General features: G+C 45.1%; 1 protein-coding gene across 7 annotated transcripts in view; it reads right to left on the reverse strand.

The window, feature by feature from the left end:
- The window catches only part of exoc6b (exocyst complex component 6B), an 866,329-nt gene that overhangs the window by 490,068 nt on the left and 354,807 nt on the right, over window positions 1–21,454 (reverse strand). For all 7 annotated transcript variants that reach the window (XR_011353246.1, XM_069923433.1, XM_069923435.1 and 4 more), the window contains exon 8: window positions 14,498–14,566. Coding sequence is in view for 6 of the 7 variants with exons in the window: in XM_069923433.1 (XP_069779534.1) it covers window positions 14,498–14,566 (69 nt within the window). In the remaining variant the exon portion in view is untranslated. The remainder of the gene's footprint in view (window positions 1–14,497; window positions 14,567–21,454) is intronic.

Genomic DNA, 21,454 nt, shown 5'->3' on the forward strand with positions numbered 1-21,454 from the left:
ATTCCCCTCTTTTTATTCCTCCCTAGCCTTTATAAATTACAGCTGCTCATGTCCACTCTTACAAGGTGATGTTTCTCTATCCCTTCAGCCAGTCTGCTAAATTGTACCTGCAAACACTTGACAAACAAACACAAATTCAGCTGCCAAGAGCTCTATTGTTGCTTTGCAAAGCACGAGAACACCATGACAGCAAGAGGCACTGCCACCTGCAGCTCATGTCACAGCAAGGGAGTCTGCCATGTGGCTCACAGGTTGCATTTTTATACAGATAAATTTCCAGTTTTTCCACAACAGACTTTTCCACATTTCTTTGAATTCTCTTGGGATTCGTGAATCAGGATCGTGTTTACCAAATATGGAGTCGTTGTTGTTCTTCATAATTACCTTTAACCTTGCTGAATTATCAACACGTACCATGGGATGTTCTCTGCTATATTAATTGGGTTACTACTTTAAAACTTTTATTCACAAGCATGCTTCAGATTTTCACTCACCTTCAGTGAAAATGTTGCTCATCTCTCGAATCCTGCCAACCATTTGAAGACTGGTGATCCCTTATTATTTACCTCTCTGCTGAAGGAGCGAAATCCTCTCCTACATTCTGTAAGGAATTTGTACATTCTCCCCGTGTCTGCGCAGGTTTCCTCTGGGTGCACCAGTTTCCTCCCACCATTCAAATTGTACTGGGGTTGTAGGTTAATTGGGGTATTTGGGTGGCATGGGTTCATCAGCCGGAAGGGCCTGCTAATGTGCTGTATATGTCTAAATTTAAATGTAAATGATTCCTGACCCCCTTGAGTAGATGTACCTCAATCAGTCTGTGACTTATTCTCATTCACATACATTCCCACCAACCTTCCTTATTGACTGTTTTTCTGCCACTGACCTCCATAAAAAGGCAATTTGCAACCTGCAGGCGCATCTTTGGGATGTGGGAGGGAACCAACATGGCCTCTGAGAGGACGTGCAAACTCCTCACAGGCAGCATCAAGCTCACAGGTCGCTTAAGCTACAAGGCAGCAGTTGCATCACTGTGCCATACAACCTCCAAATGGCCCTCAACTTCAAAGAATCTTCTTCTCTTTCTGAATAGCTTTACAATGCAGTTCATATAAAGGAGACTGAGGGATGTCCTTAGAGTATAGAAAATCACAAGGGTCCTGTTTAAAGTAAATGCTCATCTTTTTCCCAGGGCAAATTATTCTAGAACTCGAGGGCACAGGTTTGAATTGAGAGGGGACAGATTTAAGAGGGATCTGAGAGTGGTCCATATCTGGATCGAGACATTTTCTTAATTTACATACAGCACAGAAACAGACCATTTCGGCTCATGGGTCCATGCCACCTGATTTACGCCCAATTAACATACAACCCCTGGTAAGTTTCGGCACATGGGTCCATGCCACCCGATTTACGCCCAATTAACCTACAACCCCTGGTAAGTTTACAATTGTGGGAGGAAACCAGGAACTGGAGCCCCCCCGGGGAAAACCCACGGGGAGAATGTACAAACTCCTTACAGACAGCACGGGATTCAAACCCTGGTCCCGAAAGCAGTGCACTAACCGCTACGCTAATCAGTGGCACCCAAGATGTCACAGGAGGGCACAGTACAACCTTCAATAGACACATGGACTATATATGAACAGGGGGGCAGGGGTGAAACACGAAAGCCTTCAGATGCTATGATTGTGGTCAAAACACAGAAATGCTGGAGGAGCTCAACCTGTCTTGCAATGTCCCTCGGAGGTAAAGCTATATTACCGACATTTCGCGCATGAGCCCTTGAGGAGCATTGAGAAAGGGTTCAGACTGGAAATGTCAGTAATATATTTTTACCTCCTATGGATGCTGCGAGACTGAGTTTCTCCAGCATTTCTGTGTTTTGATATATATATATATATATATATATATATGCAGAGCTTGAAAAACTCATGTTTTTTCAAGCTCTGCTAGGACCAAGGAAAGCTGCCTCAGGACCTTCGTGATGCCATCATCATCACTCTGTACAAAAACAAAGGCGAGAAATCATACTGCTCAAACTACAGGGGAATCACGCTGCTCTCCATTGCAGGCAAAATCTTCGCTAGGATTCTACTAAATAGAATAATACCTAGTGTCACCGAGAATATTCTCCCAGAATCACAGTGCGGCTTTCGCGCAAACAGAGGAACTACTGACATGGTCTTTGCCCTCAGACAGCTCCAAGAAAAGTGCAGAGAACAAAACAAAGGACTCTACATCACCTTTGTTGACCTCACCAAAGCCTTCGACACCGTGAGCAGGAAAGGGCTTTGGCAAATACTAGAGCGCCTCGGATGCCCCCCAAAGTTACTCAACATGGTTATCCAACTGCACGAAAACCAACAAGGTCGGGTCAGATACAGCAATGAGCTCTCTGAACCCTTCTCTATTAACAATTGCGTGAAGCAAGGCTGTGTTCTCACACCAACCCTCTTTTCAATCTTCTTCAGCATGATGCTGAACCAAGCCATGAAAGACCTCAACAATGAAGACGCTGTTTACATTCGGTACCGCACGGATGGCAGTCTCTTCAATCTGAGGCGCCTGCAAGCTCACACCAAGACACAAGAGAAACTTGTCCGTGAACTACTCTTTGCAGACGATGCCGCTTTAGTTGCCCATTCAGAGCCAGCTCTTCAGCGCTTCACGTCCTGTTTTGCGGAAACTGCCAAAATGATTGGCCTGGAAGTCAGCCTGAAGAAAACTGAGGTCCTCCATCAGCCAGCTCCCCACCATGACTACCAGCCCCCCCACATCTCCATCGGGCACACAACACTCAAAACGGTCAACCAGTTTACCTATCTCGGCTGCACCATTTCATCGGATGCAAGGATCGACAACGAGATAGACAACAGACTCGCCAAGGCAAATAGTGCCTTTGGAAGACTACACAAAAGAGTCTGGAAAAACAACCAACTGAAAAACCTCACAAAGATTAGCGTATACAGAGCCATTGTCATACCCACACTCCTGTTCAGCTCCAAATCATGGGTCCTCTACCGGCATCACCTACGGTTCCTAGAACGCTTCCACCAGCGTTGTCTCTGCTCCATTTGGAGCGACTTCATCCCTAACATCGAAGTACTTGAGATGACAGAGGCCGTCAGCATCGAATCTACGCTGCTGAAGATCCAACTGCGCTGGGCAGGTCACGTCTCCAGAATGGAGGTCCATCACCTTCCCAAGATCGTGTTATATGGCGAGCTCTCCACTGGCCATCGTGACAGAGGTGCACCAAAGAAGAGGTACAAGGACTGCCTAAAGAAATCTCTTGGTGCCTGCCACATTGACCACCGCCAGTGGGCTGATCTCGCCTCAAACCGTGCATCTTGGCGCCTCACAGTTCGGCAGGCAGCAACCTCCTTTGAAGAAGACCGCAGAGCCCACCTCACTGACAAAAGACAAAGGAGGAAAACCCCAGCCAACCAATTTTCCCCTGCAACCGTGTCCCGCATCGGACTTGTCAGCCACAAACGAGCCTGCAGCTGACGTGGACATTACCCCCCCCCCATAAATCTTGGTCTGCGAACCCAAGCCAAAGACAAAGATATATACATATATATATATATATATATATATGAACAGGAAAGGTTTAGAATGACGGGACAACCTCAGAAAGGAAACTTAGTCAACAAAACTAATGAAATCCCTCTGATCAAGTATCCATCTGGGGGGACACGTGATGACGTAGGGAACACAGCGCTCCCTTACGACTCCTGGGGATTTTAATTTAAAAAGTGCTAATTAAGTTAAGTTTTTAACTATTAAAGTTAATTTAAAGTCTTTTTAAACTATTAATGTTTAACTACAATGTCGCTAAAGAAAGATAAAAATTCCGAAAACTACACCGAAGGAAATATGTGAACCGAAGGGAGAAAAAGAACTTGGGCCTACCTCTTCAATGTAGCCTGCAGTCAGAGTTCTCACTCAACCCGCTGTACACAGCCCTGGAGAGGAACCGCCTCACGGAGCCATCCCTGCAGCTCCCCGCAAAGATGGCGCCGTCCCGAAAACTACTTCTGCATTGCACGTCCGCAAGGAGTCATGCATGCCCGCTTCAGATGAAAAAGTTAAAGGGGAAAAAAAAAATCTTCATCCCTCTTAAAGGGCCAGTCCAGTGCTCCAAGTCTACAAGAAGAAGAAGACTTATCTGCATAGAAGAGGATTCTAGTGATCGTACAAGTGAAGATCAAGATACAACTACAGAGGAATTTAAAGGCAAGGCAAAGTTTTTTAAGAAAAAAATGGATAAAATTGAAGCTAAAATTGATAATCTTGCAAATGCAATGGAAAATAATTTTAAATTTATAACTGGAGAAATACAAGAAGTTAAAATTGACTTAACTAAATCAATAAATAGTGTTTCACAAAGAGTTGGTAAATTGGAAGAAAGAAGTCAAGATGATCATAAAGAAGGTTCAACATATTAAAGAAAGAACAAATGTTAATGAGGATTCGGTTACTGCCCTGGTTTATATGAATGAAAAATTGTTGGAGAAGGTTGAGATCTTGAAAAATTATAGTAGAAGGAATAATCTCAAAATTGTTGGAATGTCCAAGGATAAAGAAGGTCAAGATGTAATTCACTTTTTTCAAGATTGGATACCGCAAACCTTTGGGCGAGAAAATTTCGATGAGAGAATTTTGATTGAGAGAGCCCTTAGAGCTCTTCGACCAAAGCCTGGATCGAAGGTATAGACCTCGGTCAGATTTTTAAATAATCTAGATAGAGAAAAGATAGTGGATTGGCAATGAGAAGAAGCTAAAGAACATGGACCTTTGAATTATGAAGGTGATAAGATTTTTTTAATCCAGATCTAAGTCAAATCTTTTGAAGAGGAGGAAAGAGTTTAATTGGGTTAAGAAGGCTTTATATGATAAAGGTTATTTATTTCTGCTGCGATATCCAGCTACTTCGAAAGTTTTCATTCCAGACGTCTTCTTCAACTATTATATTCAAGCCAAAGATTTTGTTAAAGATCTGCCCATGACTCGCCTTCCACAGGAAGATTTACTGAAATGATTTTTTAGTGGGGTATGTGTTTTTCCTTTTTTTACATTTTTTTCCCTGGGAGTTGGGGGAAGTGTTCGTTAGTTTCTGACGACCCGTAAAATGGAGGTTAGTTTTTCTGTCATTTTGGGGAGGGAGAGAGGGCTTTTATTCTGTTTTTCAATTTTTTTCAATTTAACACTTTTATATAATAGTTTTATTTTGAATAAGTTCAGTGTTTTTGGATTGCAGATAATGATACCTCAGAACAATTTAATTTATGGGAATTCAGCCTGGATAGGTCTGTCTGTAACTAATTTAGGAAATAATGGCCAAAACAGATAAAAAAAACCAAGACTCCATCCATCAGGACATTCAGCTTCACTATGGGATTTTACAACATTAACACTGCTTGCTAAGTGAAACTTTTGTTGCCAATGCAGAAAGGTTAGCACAACGCTGTTACAGTGTCAACGGCCAGGATTCAAATCCCGCGCTATCAGTAATGAGTTTGTACATTCTCCCCGTGTCTGTGCGGGTTTTCCCCAGGGGCTCCGGTTTCCTTCCACTCTCCAAAATGTACTGAGGTCATCGGTCAATTGAGTGTAATTGCATGGCATGGGTTCATGGGATGAAAGGGCCTGTTACCGTGCTAAAATTAAAATGAAACGCTGGCGTGGTCCAGTTGATCCATCTTCTCTCCATGAAGACATTTTATCTTCAGACCATGATGCTCTTAAGTATGATCCCTGGCCTTCCCCATGGGCTCATTACCAAGAGTGATTAATAGCACTCCATGGCTAACAACCTGGCATCTAGGACCAAGCCCCCAAGACACTGCAGACCTCCAGGATCTCCCACTTTTGTAAAGAAAAGCTGAAAGGATATAGACGAGAGAGCCCAGCTGTCCACTCCAAAAGGAGGCCGAAATACTGCAAATTACCAAAAGGGGAATAATCAAACTGTGATAGGTCGCAAATAGCTTGCACATGATGAGAATGGAAATGATAAATGCTGTAGCTGCAAGAGAGGTTTTGTTACTTGGAGGGAAATTTATTTTTTCAACATCAATTACCTTGCTTGCAATTGACAGATTAGGACAGTACTCTTTTCTTTGACTAACCCCAGTAGAATTTGGGAGATAAAAGAGCTGCCACGGCACTTCAATGCAATTGCACAATTATTTGCTTGCAGCCATCAATTCTATGCTCTGAAACAACGGGCACGCAGCAAACAAAATCGGCAAGCACGTTTCAAGAAAACGCCGCCCAGGAACAGGTACAATTCCTTCCATCCTATGGCGAAGTCTGAAGCCGGGAGATAAGGTTAAGAATGCAGGCAAGTTGCACAGCGAGGCATGGTATGGCTTGCTCGATAGCTCCGATCAACCATAGGGCACTGAACAGAAGCTTCAATTGGGAAAGAGAAGTGTTTTTTTTTGCAAAGTAGAGAAGGAAACCCATCAGCTATCGTTTTGCAGTCAAAAGTGTCGGCAATCGCCCAAGAGAGAAAAAATCAATTGGGCAAGCTCAGGTTGCTTTCTCTGGATCACAGCAACCTCCTTTGAAGAAGACCGCAGAGCCCACCTCACCGTCAAAAGACAAAGGAGGAAAAACCCAACACACAACCCCAACCAAACAATTTTCCCTTGCAACCGCTGCAACCGTGTCTGCCTGAACCGCATTGGACTTGTCAGCCACAAATGAGCCTGCAGCTGACATGGACTTTACCCCTCCATAAATCTTCGTCCGCGAAGCCAAGCCAAAGAAGAAGAGGCTGAAGGGAGACCTGAATGAAGTTGAGAATCATAGATTGAGTTTGCAATTGGAATCCTTTTCCCAGGGTAAAATGTCATATCCTCAAGGACATGTATGAGACATTGGTGAAAATAAGTATGGAGTACAGGTACACGATCCTTTATCTGGACATCTAAAATCCGGAAAGTTCCAAAATCCGGCAAGTGGGGACTGGCAGTTGGGGGAGGCGGCCGAGGGACCTGAGGTGGGGGCGACGTCCGGGCGGCCGAGGGACCGGCAGTCGGGGGTGACGTCCTGGCGACCAAGGGACTGGCGGTCGGGGGAGACGTCCGGGCGACTGGAAGGGGGTGGGGTGGATACGGCAGCACAATTCAGGTTGGCTTTCCGAAATCCGGAAAAATCCGAAATTCGGAACACACTGTCCCCCAGATATTCCGGATAAAGGATCGAGTACCTGTATTATGTGCAGTTTGGTTGCCTATCTACAAAAAAGATTAAATCGTCTGGGATTATACCTGCTCAGATTCAGAAGAATGAGAGGAGATCTTATGACAGGGATGGATAAGATAGAGGCAGAAAAACTGTTTTCACTGGTAGGTGAGACCAGAACTAGGGGACACAGCCTCAAGATTCAGGGGAGTAGATTGAAGATGGAGATAAGGAAAAAAACTCTTTTTCCCAGAGAGTAGTGATTTTGTGGAATTCTCTGCCCAGGGAAGTTGTTGAGGTGACTTTAATAAACATATTTAAGGTTAAATCAGATAGATTTTTACACAAAAAATGGAATTAAGGGGTCAATGAATGGTGGAGCAGGCTCGATGGGCCGGACGTCCGACTCCTATTTCTTACGTTCTAAAAGAGTGCAGAGAAAATTTACAAGGATGTTGACCGGACTTGCAGAGCTGAGTTTTGGGAAAGGTTGAACTTTATTCCCTGCAGCCTCGGAGATGCGGGGACATTTGATAGAGGTATAGAAAATTATGAGGGGTATAGAGAGGGTAAATGGAAGCAGGCTTTTTCCGCTAAGGTTTGGTGCACAAGAATTCAGGTTGAAAGATGAAATGTTTCATGGGGATCTTCACTTAGAGGGCGGTGAGAATGTGGAACAAGCTGCCGGTGTTAATGGTGGATGTGGGTTCGCTTGTGACACTTAGAATATTGGACAGGTACGTGGATGGGAGGGGCTTGGAGGGTAATTGTCCAAGTGCAAGTTGAGGGGGAAAGGCGGCGTAAATAGTTTGGCACAGCCTAGATGGGTTGAAGGGCCTGTTTCGGAGCTGTAGTATTCTGTGGTTCTGTGCCATTAAGATGAAGAGTTGAGAGTTTAAAAGAGATGTGCGAGGCAGATTTTCTTTTAAATGGAGAAACATAGCACTTCAGAACCTTCTACATAGTCACATAAATATGCAAGGAATGAGAGATGTGAATTTTGTGCAATTTTGACCGAACGTCATGGACAATGTTCCCTCTATTATTAGTAGCCAGTGCGGGCAAAACTCTTACGTTGTGCAAATTTTTTTCCTGTGACTGAACTTTGAGCGCACTGAATCCTGATGCAGATGTAAACTTGAAATTCTTTCAAAAAGTATAATTCTTAATGACTACATTATTTTAGGTAACTGACCTTTTGTGCGTCCATTAATTTCCTCTGAGCGCTGATTCCAAAATGTGTGCGCGCGCATAAACACGCACAGCTCAGAGGGAACACCATGGGCCAAAGGGCCTGTACTGGGCTGTTTTATATTCTATCAGGAGCTTTAAAAACTGTTCTATTATTTCCACTTCAGTAAATGCTCTTTTTAAGGAGATATTGGAAAGGGAAAACAAGGTTGTTGGACTTCTGGGCAGTTGTCAGACTTGATATGATGTGACAAAATATCAGGTGATACCAGCAAAGTAAGAAAAATAGAGGGTTATGGATGTGAGGTAGATAAAAAATTGATTGTTGTGGATTGTTTACACGGGTCAGCACAACATCTTGGGCCAAAGGGCCTGTGTACTGTGCTGTAATGTTCTATGTTCTAAAACTTCCAAGAATAAGTTTGATACATGAACAAAGTCTCAGCCTGGAGTAAAGAGAACAAGTGCACCGGCGAAGCATAAACCCCAGGTTCAGCTGGAGGGTTACCTCACCCCATCTCTACCCCATACCACGATAGCACAGTCTGTCTTGAACCACCTGGTGAATCTGGGGTGGGCGAGATGCAAGTAAGCCACAAAAGACATCGACCACAAAGAGCCTGTGTGAGCAAATCTCACCCACCCTCCCCCCGGAATGAAACACCAAAGTGTGCAGACACTAGGATTGCAGTAAAAACTCGGCAGGTCTTGGAAGTAGGGACATAGTCCATAGAACATTACAGCACAGTACAGGCCCTTTGGTCCTCAATGTTGTGCTGACCTACATATTCCCACCAAAATATACTAAACCCATCTTACCTCATAACCCTCTATTTTTCTTTTATCCATGTTCCCGTCTAAGAGACTCTTAAGTTAGCCTAAAGTTCCAGCCTCCACCACCAGTCCTGGCAATGCATTCCAGGCCCCGACCACTCTCTGTGTAAAAAACCTATCCCTGACATGTCCCATAAACTTCTCTCCGTTCACTGTGCAGATATTCTGCCCTGGGAAAAAGGCACTGGCTGTTTCAGGCCTAAGTCCTTCTTCAAGCTATGAGCCAAAAAGCAGACAGGCACTGAAGTAAAAAGGCAGGAGGAGATGGGAAGGAGGGGAAGGAGTACAGACGAGCAGGCTAAAAGTGATAGGAGGGCAAGAGAAAAGGTGAGAACTGATCATTTGATGGGAGCAGCTCGTGAATGCAGAGGTCAGGGAAAGGAGATAGAGGGAAAGAGAGAGAGAGAGAGAGAGAGAGAGTGAACTAGAGGAAAGGAGAAATAAGGGTAGGGAAAGGGGAGGGCAGGGCAGGGAACAGGGATGAGGCTCATGGAATTCACAGTAGATGTTGATGCCACCTGGTTGGAGGGTGCCCAGACAGATTATGAGGTGTTGTTCCTCCAAATTGTGGGGATCCTCAGTCTGGCAGTGTATGAGACCGACATGTCAGCGTGGGAATGGGGTGCAGAATTGAAATGGGCGGCCACTCGGTCAGTGGTAAGGCGCTGAACAAAGAGAGCTCTCAGTCTACGTGCAGCCTCACCGACGTATAGGTGAGCACTGGGTACAGAGATGATCCGTACAGATTTAAAAGTGAGGTGTTGCTTCACTTGGAAAGACAGTTTGGGACCACGAATGGTGGTGAGGGAGCAGGTGGAGACGCGTGGAACATCTTCTGCGGTCATGGGAGTAGCGACCAATAGGCAATTGGAGAATAGGGATGAGTGGAGGAGGGAGTCACGGAGGGAGCGGCCCCTGTTGCCAGCAGACAGGAGAGGAGAGGGGAAGATGTCTCTGGTGAGGGGATCACATAGTAGATGGCAGAGGATAACATGTTGGATGCAGGCATTTTTGTGTCTTAATGTACTCTCCCCACCTTTTCATTTCCAAGCAAGTGACTGAACCTCTTGAACATTAATCAGTTACAGAGTAGGTGAAGCATTTACACACCAAGTGGAGAACTCATCCTTACCTTTACTTATCCCTTCCAATTATAGAGATGTCAATGGAGTTCAACATCCCAAGACACATCACAGACAAAACATGACACTGAACTGTGGAAGGATAAGACACAGTGGGAGATGGAAGGAGAGCCAATGGTGGAGCACGGAACCAAAGCCCTGTCTCAGGAGCCAGCTTTCTCCAGGAGAAGGGCACCTGAGCAGAAGCTTGCGAAGAACGGGAGTAGAATTCCGCAGCTCTGCCTTATTCAAAGGTCAGGGCAGCCGTGTCTTGACCCATATTTCGAAACTGACATTCATTTCACAGATTAGCCAGGAATGTACTTCATTTGAGGAGTTTGCTGAGGTCAAGTAGGCTCCTTTGTTTGCAATAATTACAATATAGGTTATGAAGCACTGTGTAAAACATGGAAGTCTGCAGACACCGTGGTTGAAGTAAAATCACCAAGCTGGAGAATCTCAGCACATCAAACAGTGTCCTTTAGCGAGCAAAGATAAAGACAAATAACTAATGTTTTGAGCTTGAACCCTTCTTCAAGTCCGAAACATTGGTTCAACATACAGCTTTGAAACAGGCCATTTCAGCCTACGAGTTCGTCCCCCCCCCCAATTTAAACCCAATTAAACAACGCCCCCAGTACATTTCGAATGGTGGGAGGTACGCGGAGAACGTACAAACTCCTTACAGACAGCACGGGATTTGAACCTTGGTCCCGATTGCTGAGCTGTAAAGGTGTTGCGGTAGCTGCTACGCAAACTGTGTCACCACTTATGTTCTAGGAGGTGGTAGAAATTCTTTATCGTTGCCATATAAAGGACACTACTTTTACAATGAAGCACTTTATTTCGATATCATGAGAAGGGCTAGATCAAAGCTTTTTAAAAATGCTCTCCTCTCGAGTGGAGAGGGGGTTAGCAGAAAGAACACAAAAGAGGAACTTGCTAACGGGTACTAAAGCAACTGGATTGAACCCTGGCAAGATTCAGCCAGCTCTGTAGAGAAGGGAAGCCGGGGCGAGGAGAATCCTGCCTTGCTACAGGGCTGCAGACTTTTGATCCTGATTTTTATCCTGTTTTTAGCAAGAGCTGTTGAGATATTGAATGTTTGTACACACACACCACTTTCAGCTATTTACCAAGGCCAATGGGTTCAGGAAATGATTTCTAACTGAGGAAACTCTTCAGATTTCAACAGGGGTACAAATGACCGGCCTTTTTTCCAGCCTTATCAGGAACAATAGATCCATGAAAAGATTTGAAGCCACTTTGCTGCTACCCTGCCATTGACCCCGTGGGCTAAGGCTCTGCCACTCCTGACCTTCCTGAGAGAGTTCAGTGCTTCCTGCGGCAGTGGCACCAGTTCCCAGAGAGCTCAATCTTTCCCAACTTCCAGTTGCTGATGGTGGGATTTATACACACCAACACCCCGTGTCACCAAGACTCTGACCACAGATTGACCCCGGGACACAGCGCTGAACTTTTGCACTGCAGATAAGGGGAAGCACGAGAAACTGGCGCAGCGGGCCCGAACTTGCAGTATCTTTCCTTCCCATCTCCATCTTCGTTGATCGTTTCTGCAAACTGAACTGCGAGTTAGGGTTGATGTGAAGTAACATTTCTGCCTTAAAATACAAGATCAGACCAGAAGAATGGGAAATAAACCAAAAGTGATTGATCTTGCATTCATCATCTTGAGACCCCGTTGAGAGTTTTGAAGGATCTCACCATCTTAACTCCAGGTTGCTCCGCCAGTTGGGGTTAAGCAGCGATAACCAGTGGCGGCCAGACCCTTATCCCAAATGGAACAAAAACATGAAAGCCTGCAGACACCGCAGTTGAAGTAAAAACACAAAGATGGAGAAACTCAGCAGGTCGAACAGTGTCCTTTACAGAGCAAAGATAAGGATACATCACCAACATTTCGGGCTTGAGCCCTTCATCAAAGTATCAAGGTACCTTGAGAAGAGCTCAAGCCTGAAATGTTGGTGATGTATCTTTATCCTTGCTCTGTAAAGGACACTGTTCGGCCTGCTGAGTTTCTCCAGCTTCATGTTTTTGCCTTATCCCACATGTGATGGTATCTGTCCAGTGCCAAAGGGTAGTAACACATGTGCTCAGTCATTCCCCAAGGCTGCCGGCTGTGCAGTAATAAACATCATGGCCAATGCGATGTAGGGTGCTCAGGCTAGTCTGTTCAGGTTAATGCACGGGGCTCAACAAATGGTCCCAACACAAAACCATAACCTCTCCTATTTCCAGGAAGAAAGGACTCTTTCGGCACTTATTTTAATTTCTGATGTCTGTCTCTCCAATGTATTCAGGATTCACATGAGCATTGAACAATTTCATTGTGAAACTTCTCATTACAACTTCAGTGTGACAGGTCTACTCACTGCAAGGCTCACATCACGAGACCACCGTGACAGTCCCCCTGGAGACAAAAACATAGCACACTACAGCACAGTGCAGGCCATTCAGCCCTCCGTGTTGTGCTGACCCATGTATCTCTTAAACAAAGTACTAAGCCCTTCCTACCTCGTAACTCTCTATTTTACTTCCATCCATGTGTCTAAGAGTCTCTGAAATGCCCCCAAAGTTCCAGACTCCACCACCATCCCTGGCCAGGCATTCCAGGCCCCCGCAACTCTGTGTAAAAAACTTACCCCTGGTGTCTCCCCTGAACTTCCCTCCCTTAACTTTGTACACACGTCCTCTAGTGTTTGCTATTCCTGCCCTGGGAAACAGGTGCTGGCTGTCCACCCCAACTCTGTCTCTCATAATCTTGTAGACCTCTATTCATTCTCCTCTCATCCTTCTTCACTCCAAAGAGAAAAAGTCCCAGCTCCGCTAACCTTGCCCCGTAAGACTTATTTTCCAATCCAGGCAACGACCTGGTAAATCTCCTCTGCACCCTCTCCACAGCTTCCACATCCTTCCTATAATGAAGTGACCAGCACTGAACACGATGCACTAAGTATGGTCTCACCAGAGAGCTTCACATGTCCTCTCGATTCTTATTAATGAAGCCCAATATCCCAGAGGCCTTCTTAAATACCCTGTCCTACATGTTGACTTTGAGGGATGTATGGATTGGAACCCCAAGATCCCTCTGTTCAGCCACACTCTTAAGTAACTGACCATTAACTCAGTCTTGTACTCAGCCTTCTGGTTTGTCCTTCCAAAGTCCTTCCACCTCGCACCTCAGACCAGCGACTTCAATGTGACAATCCATTGGGCATGAGATGCTCACAGCTATTCTGAGACATTTCTTTTGTCCTTAGTCCTCTTCCATAGCTCTCAAGCCTCCCCTGTGATGCTCTCATGAAGAAGACAAGATGTGACAAACAGTGAGACCAAAGGTAGCTGATTACACCCAAGAGCCTGCAGCCACTATTCCCCAACCTCTAATCAACCATAGAACCATATAACACGACAGCAGAGAAACAGACTCTTTCGGCCCTTGTAGTCTATGCTGAACCATTTTTCTGTCCAGTCCCACTGACCTGCACCCAGTCCATATCCCTCCATACCCCTCTCATCCATGTACCTGTCCAAATTCTTCTTAAGTGTTTAAATTGAACCCACCTCAGGTGGCAGCTGGTTCCATATCCCTATCTTTCTCTAAGAGAAGAAGTTCCCGCTCATGTTCCCCCTAAACGTTTCCCCCTTCATTCTTAATCCATGTTCTCTGGTTTATATCTCACCCACCCTCAGCAGAAAAAGCCTACCTATATTCACTCTGTCTCTCCCCCTCATAATTTTAAATACCTCAATCAAATCTCCCCTCATCCTTTAAGCTCCAGGGAATAAAACCTGGTTAACCTTGTAACTCAGTTCCTGAAGTCCGAGCAACATCCTAGTAAATCTTCTCTGCACTCTTTCTATCTTATCGATATCTTTCCTGTAGTTAGGTGACCGAAACACCACGCAATGCTCCAACTTCGGCCTCATCAATCGATGTCTTATAAACCTTACCATAACATCCCAATGCAATACAGTTCTGACGGGGAAAATGCCTTTTCTCAGGAATCTCAGTGACCCTTCACTGTTTCCCCGATACAATCACCCACCCACACCCCCTCCCCCAGCCATCACCCCACGCCCAACCCATCCCGATTTGGAACACCGTGATTTGAACCCAGCTGACTTACCCGTGCAGTATATATGTGCAAACATCTGTACACGGGGGAAAAGTCCACCAGATCTTGGGCACTTAGTACCTGTCAAACACATGAAACAACACACACACAAAAAAAGAGAGAAGGTGAAACTTAGTGCATGGCTCGCATCCATATCAATCAATAACACTGTCAATCAATGGAGCACTTCCATAAAAACTTCAAAAGCTTCAGGCAGATATCTGTTATAAAAGACAGGTCTGCTGCAGCTGTTGGAAATTAACAGGACAATGCCAGACCTGTATGTTTTGGGTTTGGCCTCCTTCCTCAACACATGCAACCAGACATCCCTTATGGGATCGCAGCTTTTAATAAGTTGTGTCCCCAGACTTGGAGAAATCTGAGGGATAAGAGTCCCACGATGGGTTAATGTTCTCTGAAATGTTACCTCTTAACACTAAATCACTCACAGGCTTTGAGCATTTAAACTTTGTGAATTGAAAGTTCTTCAGTTTTCCATTTCACCAAGCTAACACCCAGCACGGAACACTCCCAAGGCAGGGCAGGTTGTAAAGCTCCCTCCACACGATCCAATCAAAGTCGCCCAATACGTGGACAGTTTGAGTTCAATCCAGAGAAAGGTCCCATCCGCATTGCCCCACCAAACACAACCAGGGCAGGGCCGGTATAAGTCAAGTGCGGAGTCAAGTTCCCATCACGCACAAATCTCTTGAGTTTGATTTCAGTTTTTTTTAAGAGGTGACCAAGAAGATTAATGAGGACAAGGTGGTAGATGTTGCCTACAACCTTAACAAGGCCTTTGACAAGGTCCTGCATGGTAGGCTGCTCTGAAGGTCACACGTCATGGGATCCAACTGAATATAGATTTGCCTTGATGGAAGAGAGAAAATGAGGTAATGGATGATTGTTTATTCACATTGGAATTTGTGCCATTGCTGCAGGGATCGGTGCTGCATTGTCTATCAACTACATCAACGGTTGGGAATGACAACGTAGTTAACAGGTCCAGTAGGAGTTCGGATGACACCACTTGGTGGTATAGTGGACAGTGAAGAGGGTTGTCTGAGGATCCAGGTGAACTGGGAAAGTGGGCTGAGGAACGGCAGATGGAATACACCTCGAACAGGTGCGAGGTGTGGCACTTTGGTGCGTTAAACCAGGGCAGGACTTACACCATGAATGCTCCTGGGTTGTGCTGTGGAACAGAGGGATTTGGACCACAGATCCATAGTTCTGTGAAAGTCGCAATAGAGGGTGCTGAAGAAGGACTTTGCACACTTGTTTTCGTCAGTCAGGACACTGAGTCTCTCTCTTATCTCACTGGGGCCACGCATTCCACATTCTCTTCAAACTCAAGAGTTTATTTAAAAATTATACCCAAGTGTAACGTTCTGTCAGTGACGTACCAAAGCCCTGCGTAAGGAGGGTTAAGGAGATTAAGGCACTTTATTGTTGATGGGACAGTTAGAGTTAACGCAATGCTACTGCAGTGCCAGCCACCCAGATTCGCATCTGCTGCAGTCGGTAAGGTCTGTGTTCGCGCGAGTTTCCTCCGGGTGCTCAAATTAACTTAAAAGTAGAGCTCATGACATATTTTAATTTTACTTGATATCAACTATCTGATTTTAAGACCACAAGAGAGAGAAAAACAGAATTAGGCCATTCTGCCCATCGAGTCTGCTCCACTATTCGAATCATAGCTGACATAGTCTTTCATTCACCCCCTTTCTCCTGCCTTTCCCCCTCATACCTATCAACATCTGCTTTAAATGAACCCAATAATGAATTTCAACGATATCTACAGATTCTCCAGCCACTGGCTGAAGAAACTTCTCCCCATCTTTGTTCTAAAGTGATGTCCTTTCATTCTGAGGCTTTGCCATCTGGTCCTGGACTCTCCCACAGCTGGAAACATATCCACATCCACTCTGTTCAGCCCTTCAGAATGTTTCAATGAAACCCACCCCCCCACCACCACTCTCCTGTGAGTACTTGTCCAGAATCAAATGTTCCTCACATGTTAACCCTCTCATTCTCGAAGACCTTCTCTGGACCCTCTCCAACACCAGAACATTCTTCCTTAAATAAGAGGCCCAAAATTGCTAACAATACTCCAAATGCGGTCTGACCAGCACCTTATGAGGGCTTCAGCATTATATCTTTGCTTTAATAAATTTGGGATCAATCTAAAATCTCCTTTTTCACCTCTGAATCTATTAATCTGCTTGCATAACTCCAGGAACTCTTGGACTGTCAGAGAACTTCCTCCAATGGAAGATTGATCTTGCACAAGCTGTTCCTGGCGCACCCAGGAGGAAGATTATGCAGCATCCATCATTCATATTTTTCCATCCATGTATTTTTTCTACCAACTCCCTCTTCCTCCCACCAATCCTGCCTGTGTGGTATTCAATACTCTCGCTGCTGTTTAAATAAGAGTTTGCTGAGAGGAGGTGAGCCTACTTCAGTGAGGCTAATTTCACTGGCAACAGTGCAGCGCTACATCCAGCCAAACCAATCACACCTCTCCAACCTCTTCCTTCTTTCTCTATTCACAGAGCCATTCCCAGTCCCTCTGTTTGCTGGTGTGCCCTCCCTCCCTGATCCACCTAGGAACTATTGCCTATGGGTCTGTGCTCCTCCCCCACCTCCGTCACTCCCCCCCCCTCACCATTTTATTCAGGCATTTCACTCATACCTTTGCTCAAGCCCGAGACGTTAGTTCTGTATCTTTATCTGTGCTACATAAAGTACGCTGTGTGACCTGCAGAATTTCTCCAGCATTGCGCCTTTCTCTCTGTCAGCATGTTTACATTTTTAAATTTAGACATACAGCACGGTAACAGGTCCATTACATGCCCAATTACACACAAATGACATACAAATCCAGTAATGCCTTGAAGGGTGGGAGGAAACCGGAGCATCTGGCGGAAACCCATGAAGACACGGGGGAAAACGTAGAAACTTAGAGGCAGCGCCAAATTCGAACCTGGGTCGCTGGCGCTGTAACACCGATGCACCACGCAGCCCCACAAGGGTTAGACAACGGTATGATACATGAGTGTTTATTGTCATATACTTAAGTACAAGGCAGAGAGACACCGAAATTCCAATGAGCTGCAGCCACACAGGTATGTAAGGTGCATCAACAATAAAGATAATTTAGATTACTATATCATGCCATGAGGTAGAAAAATAGATAATAAGTATAAAAGGATCGATAAATACATTTTCACGGTTGCAGTTAGTCCAAAAAAGCCATCTTTCAATGGAAAACCCAGACCTTTTGATGGTCCTTGAATAGTTTTATGGTAAACTTCCTGATGAAGGGCTCAGGCCCGAAATGTTGATTGCCTTTCTTCTGAAGGACACTGCATGATCTGCTGAGTTTCTCCAGCTTGTGTGTGATACCAGACCCCAGCATCTGCAGATTTTAACTTTGGCGAGGTTCAAGAGCCTGGTAGTTGTTTGGGGGAAAAAAAATTATTCTTCAGGCTGTCCCGTACAAGCGGGCACACCCGAACAAAACGAGCTGCAAGATTCTCCTCCACGTTATACACCGTTCTGGCCTTAAAATACATCAACAGTGCTTTCCTCTGAACTTCCTTCCTCTTGACCAGAAAGACTGCAGCAGTTCAAGGTGTCTCACCATCACGTTCATGGGAATTAGAGATGGCCAATAAATGCTGGTCATCCTAATGACACCAACGTAATTTCACAGAAATTGCCACTTCTATAATCTAGAAATATCAGCGACCACCAGCCCCTCAAGCAGTTTCCACTTTTCACATAAATCACAACTGATGCTTTTCCTTGCAGTGGGTTTTTAATTCTCAATGCAATGTAATGAATCTCACTGAAACACCCACTCTCCACCGTGAGAGTGCCTTAATCTCCTTAACCCTCCTTACTCAGGGCTTTGGTACGTCACTGACAGAACGTTGGGACTATTGGAAGTTATTCAATTAATACACCAACACAGCATTTTTAAAAATAAATTTTTAAATAAACTCTTGAGTTTGAAGAGAATGTGGAATGCGTGGCCCCAGTGAGATAAGAGAGAGACTCAGTGTCCTGACCGATGAAAACAAGTGTGCAAGACCTCGCTCCCACCAGTGGCCCATGGTTTTAAAAATAGCGCCTTGCCACCCACACTTGAATTAATTTATTTATGATCTAACTGGGAGCCAGAACGCTATAATAGAGTAGCTCTCGGTGGCATACAAAACTTAATGATGTAACAAGAAAGCCTGGCATGGAGTTCGGCCCAATCCAATGCTGCTACCACAGAGATGCTGGGAGAAACTCAACAAGGAGGTAAAGATATAGGAGGTAAAGATATATAACCGGCGTTTCGAGTCTGAGCCCTTCCTCAAGGTTTCAGTAAAAGAGTTAGGCTTGGCATAAACTCATGCCCAAATAAGACCTCTAGTTTAACAAAAGGTTGGGTGTTGCAGCATTACAGGAAGAAACATCAGGTGCTTCTGAGCCAGACAGGGCATCAACATTTCAGGGCAACGAGCAACCAGAATTCATGCCGTTTGTGAATGTGATGTCATTAGAAATAAAAGCTGGAGTTGGACCTTCAATATCGTGCGCTATCTCAGCTGTTCAATAAGACTAAGGCTCATCTTCGACCTCAGTGTCCCTTTCTGGACTAGACCATACGTCTTGGAGCATAAATAGGCTACTCATCCCATCGAGTCTGCCCCACCATTTAATCATGAGCTGATCTATTTCCTCACTCAGCCCCACTGCCCGGCTTTCTCCCCATAACCTTTGATGCCCCAGTGGATCAAGAACCTTTTCCTTCAATACTACCAATGACCTGGTCTCCACAACCGCCTATGGCAACAAATTCCACAGATTTACCATCCTCTGGTTAAAGAAATTCCTGTTCTAATGGGTGCCCTTCAATCCTGAAGTTGTGTCCTCTTGTCCTAGACTCTCCCACCAGGGAAAACAACCTTTCTACATCTACTGTCCAGGCCTTTCGAAATTAACCATTGTGGGTGGCACGGTTGGTGTAGCGGCTAGCACAACGCTATTACAGCACCAACAATCTGGACTAGGGTTCGAATCCTGCGCTGTCTGTAAGGAGTGTGTAAATTCTCCCCGTGTCTACATGGGTTTCCTCCGGGAACTGTTTGAAACATACCGGGCGTTGTAAGTCAATTGGGTGTATTTGGGTGGCATGGGCTTGTGGGCCAAAATGGCCTGTCATGGTGCTGTATGTCTAAATTTAAACTTAATTTGAAATATTTCAATGAGATGCCATGACCCTCTAACCCCTTGTCCCTTGACATTCAAATAAGTATTGGTCTCTGTCAGTCACTGGCCTCTTGATGGAAAGTCCAAAGACTTTGCTGTTGATTCCACCAAAGTTCACAACTTCTGATCCTCCTTGATTGTATTCCATTTGCCAACACTTTCCCATTAACAGCCTTTGAAGTCTCTCTTTATCCTCTCACAATCCACACCAACTGCCAGCTATGTTTCATCACAGGAGGGGGAGGTTCAGTCCATCTTGGTGTCGAGAAGTGCTATTCCTTCCCACTTCTCCCTGAAGTCCAGCAAATTATTTTCCCTCATATACCGATCTTAATCCCTTTTCAGCAAGCCTGATTTCTTCTGCTTACACCTTCCTTTCAGGTGGAGAAAGAATCGGCTTCATCACGGTCTTGTAGGAGAATATCAACACGCCCTAAGCGGAAAACTCAGCAAAAGGTAATGTATACAACCCAGGACATCAAAGGCAAAACCCTCCCCACCATCGAGAACAGCTACAGGGAACGCTGACGTTGGAGAGCAGCTGCAATCATCAAGGATCCACACCACCCAGCACTCGCCCGGTTCTCGCTGCTGCCATCAGGAAAGAGGTCTAGGTGCCACAAGGCACTCACCACCAGGTTCAGGAACAGCTGCTCCCCCTCCACCATCAGACTCCTCAACGACAAACTCAATTTAAAGACTCTTACTTTTGCACCTTGTTGAAAGTTTTTCATTCTCTCTGTATTGCACAGTCAGTTTGTTTAGATTTTGTTATCTATTTGCATGTGTATGTTGCACACATGTTTTTTTTCTCTCTCCCAGTAGGTGGTAAATCGGCCTCACCTTCAGAAAAAAAGAATCTCAGTGTTGTATGTGATGGCATGTATGAGCTCTGACAATAAATCTGAAATCCTTCCCGGTGGGGAAAGGAAGGTGTTCGTGCGATACAGACATGGCTTGCAATGACAACATTTATCATCCTCTTTAATTACCCCTGAAATGAGAAGACAGCAAGGAGAAAACCACAGTGGTGGTTCTGGGGTCATGTGAAGGCCACACTGGGTAGGGCATCCCACAGATGTGCTGTGGTACGTTAACTGGCTGTAGTAAATTATCCCTCAGTGCAAATAAGTTGTAAAAGAATCAGGGGCATATGAGAAAATAATAAATCAGCAAGGCCTTAAGGAAATAAGGAAGGGGAATGAAGCTGACAGGATCTGGCATGGTTCCACGTGGGCATTTTTAAACCAAAAATACTTTATTCATAATAAATTATTTTGAAAAGGAAAACCTTTCAGTCCGTTCCCGCCTTACTTTCATATCCATACATTCCCTGTGCCTTGCTACCCTTGATTTCTAGTGATCTCTGTTAGACACTCATTTATGGAGGAAAAATCTAAAGGCGTTGCATTTGATTCCACCAAAGTTCACATCTTCTGAGCCTTCTCAATTGTATTCCATTTGCCAACACCTTTTCCATTCACAGCCTATGAAGCCGCTCTACACCCAACCCCAACCAACCAATTTTCCCTTGCAACCGTGTCTGCCTGTCCCGCATCGGACTTGTCAGCCACAAATGAGCCTGCAGCTGACGTGAACATTACCCCTCCATAAATCTTCATCCGCGAAGCCAAGCCAAAGAAGAAGACCCTCCTCACAATCCGCACAAGCTTTGTATCATCACAGGAGGAGATTCAG

Source organism: Narcine bancroftii, chromosome 3 (genome assembly GCF_036971445.1).
Source record: "Narcine bancroftii isolate sNarBan1 chromosome 3, sNarBan1.hap1, whole genome shotgun sequence".
Lineage (NCBI taxonomy): Eukaryota > Metazoa > Chordata > Chondrichthyes > Torpediniformes > Narcinidae > Narcine > Narcine bancroftii.